This window comes from Rhincodon typus, chromosome 38, assembly GCF_021869965.1.
Source record: "Rhincodon typus isolate 14 chromosome 38, sRhiTyp1.1, whole genome shotgun sequence".
NCBI lineage: Eukaryota > Metazoa > Chordata > Chondrichthyes > Orectolobiformes > Rhincodontidae > Rhincodon > Rhincodon typus.
Window position 1 is genome coordinate 5,712,741 of NC_063369.1, and position 17,249 is coordinate 5,729,989.

General features: G+C 44.2%; 1 protein-coding gene across 1 annotated transcript in view; it reads right to left on the reverse strand.

Moving 5' to 3' along the window:
- Nucleotides 1–888: 888 nt before the first annotated feature.
- The window catches only part of LOC109916785 (complement C3-like), a 95,880-nt gene continuing 79,519 nt past the window's right edge, over nt 889–17,249 (reverse strand). Inside the window, 5 exon segments of the mRNA XM_048617802.1 lie at nt 889–1,105; nt 2,849–2,984; nt 4,227–4,310; nt 8,169–8,255; nt 9,957–10,046. Coding sequence (XP_048473759.1) covers nt 964–1,105; nt 2,849–2,984; nt 4,227–4,310; nt 8,169–8,255; nt 9,957–10,046 — 539 coding nt within the window. The 3' untranslated portion in view covers nt 889–963.

Genomic DNA, 17,249 nt, shown 5'->3' on the forward strand with positions numbered 1-17,249 from the left:
ATGGAGCGAGATGCTCCAGACATCACAACTTCATTGGATTTCTCATCTGATTCCGATACAAGACTTGACAAGTTCTGTGACCCCGTAGAAGATGCCACTTGAGAGTTAGTGTATCGGTAACCAAACTGTGAGAAAAATAAGAGTCAATTTGCATGGAGAATGTGTGAAATTCATAGCACACAGAATATCAGACAAAGAACAAATCCATAGAATCCCTACAGCGTGGGAACAGGCCATTCGGCCTAACAGGTCCATACCAACTCTCCAGAGAGCATCCCACCCAGACTCACCCCGCTACTCTATCCCATGAACACTGCATTCCATATGGCTAATCCACCACATCCCTGCACACTACAGGCAATTTAGCATGACCAAACCACCCTAACCTGCACACCCTTGGACTGCAGGAAGAAACCAGGGTACCTGGAGGAAACCTACACAAACACGGGAAGAATGAGCAAACTCCACATAAACGGTCACCCAAGGCTGGAATTGAACCCAGGTCTCTGGTCCTGTGCAGTTAGCAGTGCTGATCACTGAGCCACCATGCCACCCATGATGAGATAAAGAAAGTACTGTACATCTTGATCAAACGACATGTCTTATAAGGAGGAAGGGTTCTGAGGAAAGGTCACCAGACCCAAAACGTTAACTCTGTTTTTTCCCTTCACAGATGCTGCCAGACTTGCTGAGCTTTTCAAGCAACTTCTGTTTTTGTTGTGACATGTCTTATAACTCCCCTTGCAATTCAGTTTCTGCGTCCTTTATTTCATCACATGCCACAGGGTATTATCTATAGCCAGGTTTTACAGCAAGCTGTGTGGCTGAATGTTTTCCCTTCAATGTTTTGCACAACTTGACCTAAATCTGTTTCCACATCATTTGATATTTGATTAGAAAGCTTGATTTATTTTGGATGACTGGATGCAAACAATATTTGTTACCATTAACATTTTAAAAAAATTAATAGTCACAGCCGTTGACCATTAAAATTTCACGAAATTCTTCCAGGTTCTGGCAGAGTCTGGCGAATTGCCGATTTTGGCACTGAACATCATTTGGCCACCATTCTATCCATGATCCATCTCCAATCACATAGCTTATCCTGCAATTGAGAGAGTCAATAATTATGAGGAAGAAACCTCACATACCGATAGTGTACACTTTCTAAATTAATAAGAACTTGAAACAAAAATAGACAGTGCTGCAGAAGGCATCTGTGGAGAGAAAAACAGAGTTAATGGTTTCATGATCATCATCAGATTCTTAATGCCAGATTTTTGTTTTACTGACTTTAAGTATCACCAGCTGTTATGGCAGGATTTGAACCCATATGCCCAGAATATTGCCTGGGCTGCTAGATTAATATGCTACCAATCACATCACTGGGTCATCACCTCCCCAACCTGTATAGGGGTGTTAGGATGTGTATATGTTTTGGGCTGTATATGAGAGCGTCTGTCTATGCCTGCCTCTATGTGTATATGTTTGCACAAACTTCAGTAGAAGTATTGGGAACATAAGAACATCAGAACTAGGAGCAGGAGTAGCCCATCCGGCCCTTCGAGCCTGCTCCGCCATTCAATAAGATCATGGCTGATCTTTTCGTGGACTCAGATCCACTTACCCGCGCTCTCACCGTATCCCTTAATTCCTTTATTGTTCAACAAAATATCTACCTTATCTTTAAAAACGTTTACTGAAGTAGCGTCAACTACTTCACTGGGCAAGGAATTCCATAGATTAACAACACTCTGGGTGAAAAAGTTCCTTCTCAATTCAGTCCTAAATCTGCTCCCTCTAATCTTGAGGCTATGCATTCTTGTCCTAGCTTCACCTGCCAGTGGAAACATCCTCTCTACTTCTATCTTATCTATTCCCTTCATAATTTTATATGTTTCTATAAGATCCCCCCTCAATCTTCTGAATTCCAATGAATATAATCCCAATCTACTCAGTCTCTCCTCATAAACCAACTCCCTCAACTCCGGAATCAACCTAGTGAACCTCCTTTGCACCCCCTCCAGTGCCAGTACAGCCTTTCTCAAGTAAGGAGACCAAAACTGCACACAGTACTCCAGGTGTGGCCTCACCAGCACCTTGTACAGCTGCAACATAAACTTATATAAACTTTTAGTTTTGAAATATCAATATTTGTGACTACCTGAGAAACCCTGAAAAGTTGAGCTATTTTTCAAAGGCTCGGACATTGGTTAATTTCAATCTGAACAGAACATCTTCCATCAGTATATAGCCATCAACAAAATTTGATTTGGTGGATAAGAAATCATGACAAATCATCAAATTCTATGTTTCATTTTCAGAACCCTGGTTGACGAGGGTGCTTTTCCTTTCACCCTTTCTTTAGAAAAATTTCCTCTCTGCAGAGGCCGTTGTCTTTTGTGTTGTGTGTGTGTGTGCATCTCTGTTTGGGATTAAGAACATATAGTTCTAATTCAGGATTATGCCTAGATGTCAACCAGTGTTTGAAGAACAAGTTTAAGAAGTAGATCATTCTGAGTTCATTAAAAGAAGCCTAATGAAAGTTTCTGAATTTGCATGGTTGCACAAAAAGGAATCATTTGTACATTTTGATGATTGAATCAGCACATTTAACGCTGGTGGAGTGATGGGGTTTGACTATTGACATGTTCGTCCCATCCTCAAAATGTGCACCTCACTTTCCACCTCTCATCAAGAATTAGAAAATTGCACCTTTTAGACTACAATATCACAAAGCCTTTAAACAGAGACACTTCATTTTCTGAAATTAATTGATGTGGCTAATCAACATTTGTGAAAGAGAATGATACAAAAGAATAACATTAATTCAGAATTTCTAGCTCACCTTTCATCACCTTTCCACAGATCTATTACCTGTCCCATCAGCAGATAGTCATTTTCCAATTCCACATTAAATATTTCCTCACAATTAGCATGAATGATTAGTTCTCTAATGTTTTGAGGGTAAACATCATCAGTACCTAAAAACAAAATGCATGATGTCAGATGAAAGATTGCTCTGATTGACCATATTTCGATGTTCTTCAATGAATTAGGGCTAGGGTACATGCTACATGTGGCTAACTGCCAATGCGGATGTAGCTGGAGACATTTGTAATTATTAAATATTAGTTGACAAAGGTACACACTGGATCTTTGCCATTGACCACATGTGGAGTCATAGAATGATAGGAACACAGGAACAGGACTAAGTCATTTTGGCTCTTGAGCATGTTCCACAGCCCGTTACATTGTAGAAAGAATCATCTGGTCCATCCTTTCTGTGTTAGCTGTCTGCAAGAATAATTCAGCTAGTCCCTGTCCCCTGCCATTTCCTTATAGCAGTTTTTGTTTTGTTTCCCTCTCTGAGAAGATTATCCAACTCTCTTTTGAAAGCCATGCTAGAATCTACCTCAGACAGTGCATTCAAGATTCTGACCATTCCCTGGGTCAAACATCCTTTCTCATGTCACCATTGGTTCTTTTCTATTCATCGTATATCACAGTGATTGATCTTGGCTCTTTCATCAATGAGAGCACCTTGTTTCTATCTACACTGTTGGGTCTTCATGATTTTCAAACACCATCTAATGTTCCGCCAACTTTCGCTTCACTAATGCAACAATGTGTACCTTTAGGAGAGATTTGTTCTGTCCTGGTTCTCTAGAAAGGGGGAGTTGTAGACATGGTGTCAAGGTGTCCATGGAAAGCAGAGTAAATAGTTTTGGGGTTTTTTCAAAGTAGACCAAAGAAACATGAGTGGGTGGAATCAGGCTAACACAGACACAGGGTTTTAGTTTTGCTTTCATAGAACCATACAGCACAGAAACAAACCCTTTGGTCCAACCAGTCGATGCCAACCATAATCCCAAATTAAACCAATTGCACCTGCCCAGTAAATTCTCATCTGTCACATCATCGGGAGAGACTCGTCTATCAGCTTTTGACTGATGCCCTTCCTGTGATGTACTTTGGGAGGTCTCACTACCTTGGAGGTGCTAAATGCATGTCTTTGTGTGTCATTCACTTCCATTCAACTTGCTATATCTCTTGTGGAATAGTTACAGACTGGATGCTAAAGGTCTACTGGTGTAAGTATCATTATACTGTCTGGATTAGAGTTTTCGGATATCCCTAATCTCAGTGCACATGGACGTTGTTTACTTTTCTGAAAGCATGCGTTCTTTTTTGGAGTTGAGTTGAGGAACACGAAAATAACTCACCTTGTTTTATCACAATCAGAACTTGCATTTCGTAGTTTATGTAATTGTCTCTCTTCTCCTTCTTGCGAAATGTTACTTTGTAAACTAAAAAAGATAAAAAGGAATTTTAAAGAAATGTTTTACATTGTGATTTGTGTACCATTAGAACTGTTCAAGCGGAGGTTGTGCTAATCAATGTGTGGCAGGGTTACAAAGTTTTACCACACCCTCTAATCAGAAATGCAACTTAAATCTCCTGCTTTAAATTAGCAAGCTTAGATCTGGACAATCAGAGGGTGTTTTCAAGTGTTTTGGCTTCCTCAAGTAAGAAGCAAATCAGTCCGCATGCATTTCGGGAGAGGTTGGACTGAGACTTTAATAGAGGCATTCTTTCTGCCCAGCACAGAATGTGCAAAACCACAAGAGATAGCAAATTAAATAGCAAATGCGCTTTTGGTAATTTACCAAAATTCGCTGGATTCCGGGATAGCTCTGGCAGATTGGAAAACAGTAAATGTGACACCGCGATTTAAAAAAGGAGGTGGACAAAAGGTGGGTAAGTATAGGCCCGTTAGCTTAACTTCTGTGGTGGGGAAAATGCTTGAATCTATCTTTAAGGAAGAAACAGTGAGACATCTTGAGGTTGTTGATGTTGGTTGGCTCGCCGAGCTGTTTCTTCTTTCGCAGATGTTTCGTTACCATGCTTCACCGATGAAGCGTCGGTGTGTTTTCCCGCCTGGTTTTTAAACTCTGGGGTCCGTTGAGATGGATTGCCTCACTTCCGGTTTTCCTTCGTAGTAGAATGGATATGGGGTCGAGTTCAATGTCTTTATTAATAGCATGCTTCGTGGATTGCCATGCTTCCAGGAATTCTCGTGCCTGTCTCTGCCTAGACTGTCCCAGTCGAAGTGGTGGTTTTCCTTGTCCACGTGAATTGAGATGAACCATCACTTCGACTGGAACCAAGATCCTGGGACAGTCTAGGCAGAGACAAGCATGAGAATTGCTGGTAGCATGGCACTCCACGAAGCATGCTATTAATAAACACATTGAACTCGACCCCATATACATTCCACTATGAAGGAAAACTGGAAGTGAGGCAATCCATCTCAACGGACGCCAGAGTTTAAAAACCAGGCGCGAAAACACACCGGCGCTTCATCGGAGGCTGCACTGAGGATGTTACCAAGCACGGTAACGAAACGTCTGCGAAACAACAAACCAGCTCGGTGAGCCAACCAACCTCAACACCCACAACCCGAGCTACAGATCTACTCCAAAATCTCAGTGAGATATCTGGATAGAAATTGTCACATCGGGCAGACACAGCCTGGGTTCATGAAAGACAGGTCATGTTTAACTAATTTACTGGAATTCTTTGAGGACATTACATGTGTGCAACAGATGACAGAGAACTGGTGGATGTGGTACATTTGAATTTCGACAAGGTGCCGAACAAGGGCTACAGTATAAGATAAAGATGCATGGCCTTATGGGTAATGTATTAGCATGGATAGAAGACTGGTTAAGAGTAACTGAAGGCAAAGAATGGGAATAAATGGGTGTTTTTCTAGTTGGTGATCAGTGACTGACTGGTGTGTCTCAGGAATCAGTGTTGGGACCACAATTGTTTACAATTTATGTAGATGATTTGGAGTTGGGGACATAGTGTAGTGTGTCAAAGTTTGTAGATGACATTAAGATGAATGGTAGAGCAACGTGTGCAGAGGAACTGAAAGTCTGCAGAGGGATATAGATAGGTTACGTAAGTGGGCAAGGGTCTGGATGGACCAGAATGTTGGTAAGCGTGAAGTCATCCATTTTGGTAGGAATAACAACAAAATGGGCTATTATTTAATGGTAAAAAATTGCAGCATGTTGCTGTGCAAAGGGACCTGGTGTCCTTGTGCATGAATCACAAAAAAATGGTTGTGCAGCAGGTAACTAAGAAGGCAAATGGAATATTGTCCTTCATTGCTAGAGGGATGGAGTTTGAAAACAGGGAGGTTATGCTGCAGCTGTATAGGGTCCTGGTGAGGCCACACCTGGAGTACTGTGTACAGTTTTGATCTTACTTGAGAAAGGATGTACTGGCACTGGAGGGGGTGCAGAGGTGGGTCACTAGGTTGATTCTGACATTGAGAGGGTTGGCTTATGAGAAGAGGTTCAGTACACCGGGAATATATTCATTGGAATTTAGAAGAATGAAGGGGGGTCTTATAGAAACATATAAAATGTTGAAGGGAATAGATAAGGTAGAAGCAGAGAAGGTGTTTCCACTGGTGGGTGAAATTAGAACTAGGGGGCATAGCGTCAAAATAAGGGGGAGCAGATTTAGAACTGAGTTGAGGAGGAACCTCTTCACCCAAACGGTTGTGAATCTGTGGAATTCCCTGCTCAGTGAAGCAGTTGAGGCTTCCTCGTTGAATGTTTTTAAGACAAAGATTAGATTTTTGAACAGTAAAGGAATTGAGGTGAGTGGGTAAGTGGAGCTGAGTCCATGAAAAGATCAGCCATGATCTTATTAAATGGCAGAGCAGGCTCAATGGGCCAAATGCCTACTCCTGCTCCTATTTCTCATGTTCTTATGTTTTTATGTACTTTGGAGAGACATATTTCAATGCTGCACATGTAAAACAAGCTCAGCACAAAGGCTTCTCTGTTATTAACTTCACAAGTTTTCTTCGTGCGTCACTCACTATCATGTCCAGGGGTTCGATCCTCAATTATGGGAGGCTCCCAGACATTCCAGGACAGTCACAAACCTAACCTTGATGGGAGGAGGTATACCATAATAACATTGTAACATGAGCCTGGATCAGGTTAAGAAAAGGCAGCCAGAACTTTGACCACCCTCCCATATAGTGGGCTCCAATATCAGCTGTCCTGTGACAGGCACAGATTGAATGTCAATTATTTCCTGACTTCAGCCTCATTTTTTGTGAAACTGGCAATTTCAAGGGCAAGTAGAGAAAGGCAACAAGTGTGGTCCAAACAATGACTCCCACACCCTGTGTCACTCATACGCTGGAGGCATCTTCAGGTGACAAATGAAAAGGACCCCAGAATGGTATTATCACGAGACTATTAATCCAATGACACAAATAATGTTCTACTCAAGTTTGAATCCCAGATGGTGGAATCTGAATTCAATATTTTTTTGAAAAATCACGAATCAAAAGTCTAGTGATGAGCATTGCCATTTATCAGGAAAAACTCCATCAACCCACTAATGTCCTTTTGGGAAGGAAACTTCCATCTCTATCTGGTCTGGCCTATACGTGACTCCAGGTGGACTCTTAATTTAGAAGTGACCTCATTGAAACATATAGGATTCTGAAGGGGCTTCACAGGGTAAATGCCAAGAAGATGTTTCACCTCATGGGAAAGCGTAGGTCCATAGTCTTAGAATAAAGGGGCACCAATTTATGGCGGAAATTAGGAGGCATTTCTTCTCTCAGAGAGTTAAGGGTCTTTGAAACTCCTTGCCACAGAGAGCTGTGTTAGCAGAGTCCTTGAGCGTTTTTAGGGTTCAGATAGATAAATTCTTGATCAATAGGGGAATCAAGGGGTTACAGGATAACAGCAGGAAAGTGGATGCGAGGAGTTTTGGATCAACCATGATCTTATGAATGGCAGAACAGGCTTGAGGAGTCAAACAACCATCTTCAGCTCCTGTTTCTGATTGTCTCTTAACTGCCCTCTGGGTAATTAGGGATGGGCAATAAATTCTGGCCCAGCCCAGTGATGCCACATCCCGTGAATTAAAAAAAAAGAATAATCTTCAGCCTCAAAAGCATCAGTATTCCAACCTAATCATAAACTTTAACTCTACTGATCTAACATTTCATCAAATTCCATTGACCATTACAGATACAATGGCACCCTATATTAAGCCCTTTCTGGAATCTATCAGAAAGATTGGTCAGATTTATTCTGTAGTATGCTGTGTGATGAATTTACCATAATCGATCCCATGTTCACATGATCTTTCGTGACGGTCTCTGTAAGAGATTCGATGTTCTGGCAGTTTGACTGACAAACAACTTCCTACAAGTACGAAAGAAATAGAAAATTTGATTTGTGAAAAATCTCTGTCTTTCAAATAATGGCTTAAAATGTAATTGGTAAACTTTGAATAGTTAACTTCCTTCCCTGTTTGCTTAACACCACGATACTCCAAATTTTACAGACAAATAACACACCTGTGATTTCTGGTTTAGATATAATCTTACTTTTTATTACCACGCCCCCAACCCAAACGTCTTAGAAAGAACTTGTACTAAAAGCAAAATACAGTGGATGCTGGAAATATGAAGCAAACACTGGGAGATTGCCGGAGAAACTCAGCAGCTCTGGCAGCATCTGTGGAGCGAGAAACAGAGTTAACGTTTTGAAACACAAAAAACAGAAACAAGAGAACAGTTTTCAGGTATGCTCCACCATTCAATACCATGTTCCCCCTTTCACCCCTACTTTTTCAATCTCTTTAGGCCTAAGAACTGTGTCTATCTCCTGATTGAATATTATTCTTCTTCAATTATTCTTCTATTATTATTCTTCGTCACACTGGACTTAAAACGAGAGATAATTTTCTCTCTCCACAGATGCTGCCAGAGCTGCTGAGTTTCCCAGCATTCCCCATTGTTGGCTTCACATTCCCAGAATCTGCAGTACTTTGCTTTTGGTAGGAAATCTTTCGAAGACGCTTGGGGAGGGAATAAAAAGTAAGATAATATCTAAACCAAATATCACAAGTGTATTACTTGCCAGTAAAATTAGGAGTACCTTGGTGTGTGGATTAATGTGCTGTGAAGGTCAGAGCTTTGTGAATTGCCTTTAAGCACCTCTGCAAAGCAGGTACTGAAAAAGGGGTAAAGTTACTGCCTCACTCTGAGTGCTCGAAGCTAACTAGCCAGCAACCACTGCCAAAAGGAGTCAGGACAAAAGTGCTTCATTCAGCGTGCAAAACCAAAAAACTTGATGTTGACCATTTAACTGCCAATGACACCCCTGTACAACAGTCAGTGCATTCAATGATCCACTCTTCAATTCAGAGACTGATCCTTATATCTTTAATTCTAAACTAGCTTCTTATTTCCTAACCTGTGTGCTTATAGATCATAGAATTCCAACAATGTGGAAACAGGCCATTCGGCCCAACAGTCACACGGCCCCTTCAAAGAGCATCCCACCCAGACCCACTTTCCTACCCCTGATTTTCCCATGTCTAACCCACCTAACCTAAACATTCCTGGGCACTATGGCCAATTCCCCATGGCCAATCCACCTAACCTGCTCATCTTCGGACTGTGGGAGGAAACTGGAGCAGCCGGAGGAAACCCACACAGACACGGGGAGAATGTGCAAACTCCACACAGACAGTCGCCTGAGGGTGGAATTGAACCCGGGTCCCTGAGCCATTGTGCCGCCCCTGTTATGTTAGTAATTCTTCCCATATTCTCAGTTTTTTTGTTAATTCAAGTTAGCCTGGTTAAACTGGCTCCTTTTCAAACATAAATTCATTGGGGTCTGGGAGAAAGATGTCAACAAAGGGAAGTGATCCTTCTTAAATTAACCCTATTGCGGTTGCCTGAGATGTTGGGTAAATAAACCTCAGGAGAACCAGTTCATCTCTCATCACTCGGGAGCTTAAGAGTTCCAGGCATCCCAAATCAAACCACAATGAATTGCAGAACCTTGACCCGGGATTGGTCAATACATAATATAAAACTAATAACTGAATCTTACCTTCTACACATTTGCAAACGTCACCTCGACAGATTTTGCTAAGCATGGCGTTGTTTTCATCGACATTGTAGAATTTGCTGCAGCTGTTCTCTGCACAAGTAATGAAATTGACATGAAGATAGTGTAGACATATTAAGGAAAGTAACACCAACAAATTCATTCACAATTTATTGAAACACTGAAAGTTGTTTTCCTGAATAATGCCTTACATTTTTAAGTCAATACAATTGAGAATGCAGGCTCTTGGAATATTAACTCAGGATTTACTTTCTGATATGATGATTGACATGAGCAGAAAAAAAAAAGATCAAATTCCAATAAACTAATTTTGACAATGAATACACAGAGATCCCTGACTTTGGCATTCTTCTCTTTTTTGAGAATTGAGCTATGTTTTATTGTGTCACCAGGTCCACAATTATTTTAAGCTTTGCAGTCAGATGCTATTTTAAAAATACATAATGGTTATCTTTGCGACACTGCCCTGTGTTCATTGCTCTATTATCCTCATGACATACAGAGTGGAATCTTACAGGGCTCCAAGTGATGTAGGCCATAGTGAGATGGGAGGCTGAATTGGGTGATAAGTCCTTCCCAAATTTCAAGAACAACCTCACTCCATCTTTTAAGCTTTTCACAAGCAGCATAGCAAGATTCTCGCTAGGCAGTGGCGAGATACCAACTGAATCTCATTACGGATCATTAAACACCTTTTTAAAGAGCCCAACTCACCTCATTAATATTCAGACTCCCTAATTTGCCAAATTTACCCTGTTGGGAAAACACGACAGGAAAACAGAGCAGGACCAGGTTGATTTAGCTTGTCAATTACTTTGAATTAAATTTTTTTTGTTCACTGGGCCAGCAATTATTGCCCATCCCTAATTGCCCAGAGGGCAGTAAAGAGGCATTCACATTGCTGTGGGTCTGGAGTCGCATGGTCAGATCAGGTAAAGATGACAGACTGAGAGATAGTAGGAGCTGCCAATGCTGGAGTCTGAGATAACAAGGTGTAGAGCTGGATGAACACAGCAGGCCAAGCAGCATCAGAGGAGCAGGAAAGCTGACATTTTGGGTCTGGACCCTTCTTCAGAAAAGATGACAGGCTACATTCCTTGAAGGGCATTAGTGAGCCAGGTGGGTTTTTCTCCCCAACAGTCACCATTAGATTCCTGATTTTTATTCAATTCAAATTCTACCACATGCCATGGCAGGATCTGAACCCAGGTCCCTTTCTTCCTGTTCATAGTCTAATGATAATACCAGTCGGTTAATGCCTCCCTTCCATGTTGGAAACCGAACAACAACATGTCAGGGCAGGATCAACGTCTCAGAGCTCGCTTCTCAGACACCATCAGCACCAACAGACAATGGTTTCCGAACCCTCTGAAATCAACATGGCACCGCCCAGATACACTGGCAGGTCACTCCAGAGGCATTGGCATGCAGCAACCAGCATTGAGAAGGCTGCAGTGGGGTGCACAAGGTCAGGTGGCCCAGCTCACAGAACGGACCAGGCTGTGTCTCAGCGCTGGCTCACTTAGCGTCTGAATGATCGCTCATTTAGCGCCAACCTCTATGTTCATGCCATCCATGCCTTGCCAAGCCAATTGGCATATCGTTACTTTAGCCAGAGCCAAAGGCTGTCATTGCTGCTGTTTTATGGGGGGGGGGGGGGTCTTTAGCAAAAAACCCTAGACTGGCGGGTTTCTAGTCTCGGAGTGCCCCTGGGGGCACGGGGAGTAAGGATAGGGGTGGGGAGTAAGGGTAGGGAGTGACAGTGTGGCGGTGGGGGGGCGGAGGTAGGGAGAGAGGGCACACTAAGTAGGCAACACAATGCCAGCTGCCTGAGCAGTAAACACATGGCACATTCACTTGACCAAATGGCCATGTCAGTAACTACTGGGTGATAGTCCTCAACCAATTCAAGGGGATGGGGCATTGTCATGGGGTCCCAGTGCATTAGTCAGGGGGCACTGTCTGTCGGGGGGGTCCTAGTGCAAAATAACTACACGGAGGCCGGTATCCTGTCACCCAGTCACCCTTTATTTACATGTGCATTACAGTGTATGGACTCTGACCAGCCAGCTCAGAGCCAGTCCCTACAGCGAGGAGAGTCTCTAAATCCCCTGTTTATATCTGTCAGCCAGGGCTCCCTGATTGGTCCCGCTTAACAGCCCCAATCAGGGAGCTCATAGTCAGTGGATCCACCCTGCCCTCATTCCAATCACGGCATCCCTTCCCCACTAAAGTTCGGGGATGTAGGCCTATTCTTTTTCTTGTAGTTTCTCCCAGGATGTTTACACCCCAGCTCCGGTTCCTTTGACTCCAATTCTGACATGGGCAGCGTGTACCAGGCTATAGCCCGTCTCCTGTGCCTGGAGCGTCTCAGGAGAGTTTCCTCCTCTTCTTCAGGCAGTAACAGTATAAAGGCTGCATCCGTCTTGGACTCCAAAGTTTCCTCGACACTAGACGGAGGGGGAGAATCTACAGTTTCTGACAGGCCTTCTAGCTGTTCTGAGGGGCCTGGTATGTTTTGCGCCTGCCCCATTTGAGAGGTAACAGCTTTCTGGTGATCCACATGTTTGTTCAGGACTGTATCACTTATCCAAACTTTGTAAGTCATGGGACCAGACCTTGTATCAACCTTGCACATACCCATACAGGGCCATTTCCCTAGTTCCAATACCAAACTTCGTCCTGAATTAAATTGCCTCTCTCGTTTAGAGGAAGCATGTGGCTGGCATTGGCGTTCCTGCTGCTATTTCATCCCTTGGCCCCAGGTCTGGAAGTATCAGGTTTAACTGGGTGCAGAGTCTTTGCTTCATCAGCGACTCTGCTGGAGCTATCCCTGTTGTTGCGTGAGGTGTCGCCCTATAATCGAACAGGAACCAGGACAATTTGGTACTAAGTGACACTTCTTTAAGCCTGATTTCAATAGTTGGACTGCTCTTTCCACCAGACCTTTGGATAGTGGAGCTCTCCGGAAATGTTGAATGCTATTTGACTTGAATTCCCTGCTGGTAAATGACGTCTCGTTGTCGGTGGCCAATACTTTTGGGAGGCTGTGTATTGCAAACGATGCTTGCAGCTTTTCAATCATCATCCCTAAGTTAGTCAAATGAACTCTAAGCCTGTCCAACCACTTTGAGTGGGTGTCTACAATGACCAGGAAGATTGAGCCCATGAAAGGACCAGTATAGTTGACGCGTAACCAAGTCCAGGATTTATCCAGCTATTCCCAATGTGGGGTTGGGGGGAGGGTGCTGCCGGTGGTAATTTTTGCTCTTGTTGGCACTCTGGGCACTGCCCACCAATGCAGCGTTGTCGGCATCTAATCCTGGCCACCCAGACAGAGTTTCTTGCCAACATCTTCCTTTTGGAATATCCTGGTAGATTTCAGTCAGTATTTGGCGGCAGTGTTTTCTCGGGACAATCACTCTTACTCCCCATAATAATACGCCATTCTCTATAGCAATTTGGTCTCACTGGGAGCAGAAAGGTTCAATCCTGGTTGTGATGGCCCTTTTGCTTCCTTCATGACCATCAGCTGTTTTAGTTTTGCCAGGAAGCGACCTTAATAACACCCAAAGTCAGATATTGTCAGGGGTGACTGGCAGGTCCAGGAAGTTAAAAACAGAACTAACTCTTCCAGTGGTGGTACCACCAGTGGGGTATCTGCCAGTGGGAGGTGACGCAAGGCATCTGTATTTGCTACTTGGCCTCCTGGACAGTGTTCCAACTTGTAATTGTATGCAGTTAGAATAAGAGCCTACCGCTGAATTTAACAGCAGCTACGGGCAGCATAGCCTTGTCTTCTATAAGTAGCTCATTTTGGGTTTGTGGTCCATTACTGTTACAAATTTGCATCTGTAAAGGTATTGGTGGAACTTTCTCACACCAAAGATGACCGCCAGACTTTCCTTCTCAATCTGGGCACATTTGCATTTGACATCAGCCAAAATCCAGGAAGCACATGCTATCGGGCGTTCCCTTCTGTTGGGTCACCGGTTAGCCAACACTCCCCCCGATACCGCACGCGGAGGCATCGCATGTCAGCACCGCCTCACGCTTGGGATTGTAGTGGGCCAATACCTTCAATGATGATAGCTCCTCTTTCACTTCCCTAAAGGCTACTTCTTGTCTGTGTGACCATTTCCAAGGTTGACCAGTTTTCAATAGCAGGTGTAAGGTGCCAAAATGGAGGCCAGGTTACAGTTGTATTTTCTGTAATAATTTGCCCAAGCAAAGTCCTGAGCTCTAGTACACACAGGGGAGTTGGGCACATTTAATCGCCCTCACTTTATCTCACAATGGGTGTAACCTGGTCTTGTCGACTCTGTAGCTGAAGTAGATCACTTGGGTGCACCTGGCACACACATTTCTCCCTTCTATAACCAACTGGGAGAAATGTTTCAGCATGATGTTCAAGTTCTCCAAGTGCTCTTTATTGGTCTTCCCAGTTATTAGCCTGCCATCTAGACAAACCTGGGGTAGACCTTGTAGAATGTTCTCCATGGTCTGCTGGAAAAGGGCACTGCTCCAGGTCCTGAAGAACATGTTAGCCATTTGGCTGAGGCTTGGCTTTGTTTTGGGGTTTTGCTGTGGGCCGACCTAGAGTTCCTCTGTTCAGGATATGCCCTGGGTGAGGCCCTGCGATTGCAGACACTCAAGTTGTGTTCCCCAGGCTCAGTCAGACAGGTGAGGGAATCCACTTCCATTGGGATGCCCTGTAGTTACAATGCTCCACTTGTCACATTTTCTCATGATAAAGCCAGTTGCAGTGCCTGTTTGAAGTCCAGTCGGGCTTTAGCCAGTAGGTGGTTCCACATGGTTACATCATTAATCCCACATACCAAACGGTCTCTCAGCACCTCGTTAAGGGTTAATCCAAAGTCACATGCCTCTGCCAGTCATCTTAGCCTCGTCAAAAAACGTGATACAGGTTCCCCCTGTTCTCAAACCGCTGAGTCAAAACAATAGCATCTCAGAATTAGAGGAGGCTTGGAATCATAATATTCCTTAACTAAAATCGTTAGCTCTTGAAAGGTTTTAGTATCTGGAGCTTCAGGGAAAGTTAGGCTCCTAATAACTGAAAATACTGCAGTTCCGCAAGCAGTAAGTTTACTCATTGCTTTTCATCTGCTCTAATGTCACCCTGATATAGTTTGCCCGGAAAAAATAACACATTCTTTCTGCATACTGGGCCCAGTTGTCGATGGCAGGATCGAACAAGTCAAGCTTCCCAAATGAAGGCATGATGCCCGAAATGCTTATCCCAACTCAAAGATGACGGTAGCGACCGAATTTTCTCTGGGAGCATACTGTCCCACTCTCATTGCCACTGAAATAACTGCACAGAGGCACAGTATCCCGTCACCAAGTCACCCCTTATTTACATGTGCACAGCGCATGGACTCTGAGCCAGTCCCTAGAATGAGGGGACTCTCTGAATCTTTTGTTACATCTGTCAGCGAGGGCTCCATGGTTGGCCTATGTTAACAGCCTCAGTCAAGGACCTCATAGTCAATAGGATTCACCTGGCCTTCGTTTCAATCAAAACACAGTGCTTTGTCAAAGTCAGTGTCTGCTCGGCGTAGGTGGGGACAGGGATTATTGACTGTGACCATCACCAGAAGGGGGGAGTACCTAGGAGCAGGGTGGGCATTGTTAAGGCTGAATGCCATGATCCAGGGCTAAAGGAGCACAGTTGTAGACAAGGTTCAGTGCAGTGCGTTCCCACACTGGGGGAGACTGGTGGGAATGGGCTGCCCAGACAGTGTAAGATGGTCATGGGCATGAAAGCTGAGGGTACATGGTAACCAAGTGGAACCCAGTGCTGACAGTATTGTCAATCTTTGCCAGCCAGAACTTTCCCTTCACTGGATGCCAATGCGACTCAAAAATGGCCAGGACATTGCCCCAGGAGTTGGAGTAAGTGACAGTTTGATGGGTTGAAAGCTCAGGACCCCCATTTACTGGCTGCCAGCTCATTGTAGCAACAAAAACATGAAGCTGCCATTCTGTAGAGTGATGCTGGAGTTGTGTGCCCATTACCCTGGCAGCTGCCACAACTCCTACATCCTGGAGCACTCTCATCTGAAGAAGGGTCCCGACCCGAAACGTCAGCTTTCCTGCTCCTCTGATGCTGCCTGGCCTGCTGTGTGCCTCCAGCTCCACACTGTGTTATTCCCATCTACCTGCTGTGTTTGAGGGTAAAAGATGGGTTACTGGGGCCACAAGGGCTATCTATCCACTACAGGCATCAAAAACAGAAGTTGCTGGAAAAGCTCAGCAGGCCTGGCAGCGTCTGTGAAGAAAAAGTCAGAGTTAACGTTTCAGATCCCTTCCTCAGAACTGATGGTGGCTGGGAAAATGTCAGTTTATATGCAGAAAATAGGGAAGGGGTGGGGTAGGGAGTAAACGATAGGAGTCTAAAGAGCGAGTAGAACGGTTCGACAGACAAAAGAGTTGATAATGATCAGGCTGGGAGGGTGAATAGTTGTTAATGGGGACTGTTAGTGACTAACAACAGGGGTGTGTAATGGCAGGCTGTGTGGTAACAAGGCATCCCTCATGACACCACTGTGCAATCCATAACTGATATGGAGCACAGTTACAATGCTTCCTGTGCCTCAAGCAAGGTCCTGGTGGAGCAGACAATGGAACTGCTGAAGATATGGTTTCGCTGCTTGGGGGAGGGAGTGTGGGGGCCCTATAGTACTGTCTGGTCATCATTCTGCTCTGTGCAATTGGAGCAGGCAATGAAGCAACGTGATGGATGCAGAGGAAATGGGGAAAATGGGTGGAGACAGCTGAGGAGGACAGTGAGCAGGAAGCTGTCATTCATCCATGGCAGAGCTCACATGTGATGGACCCCCACCACAAGGCTGGCAGGACCTCACTGACATTTACTTCCAACAGAAGACAACTGGAATCGTTAACTGTTCTGTGTTTCGGGCATGGTACCCAAATCTGTCATTGAGGGCCAAGATCATTTGTTTAATTTCTGTTCCGTTTTCTCTCTGTAAATAAAAGCTCACATCTGTGTTTGGAATTATCCGATTGCTTGCTTGTATGTGATGTTACCCTATCAGACAATGACAAGCTGCAGGTCTCCAGCTGGCCCTGGGAGTCAGGGGGAGGGGGCAGATTAATGCTGACTTACGGTGTTCAGACAGGATATAGCCAGGAACAGGTACAATGTTTGGTGACCAGGGTGAGAGAATGGGGCTGGATGTGCCAGGGAGTGTCAGCCATGCCAGTTCTGTGCCATGGACAATGCGTTTTGTA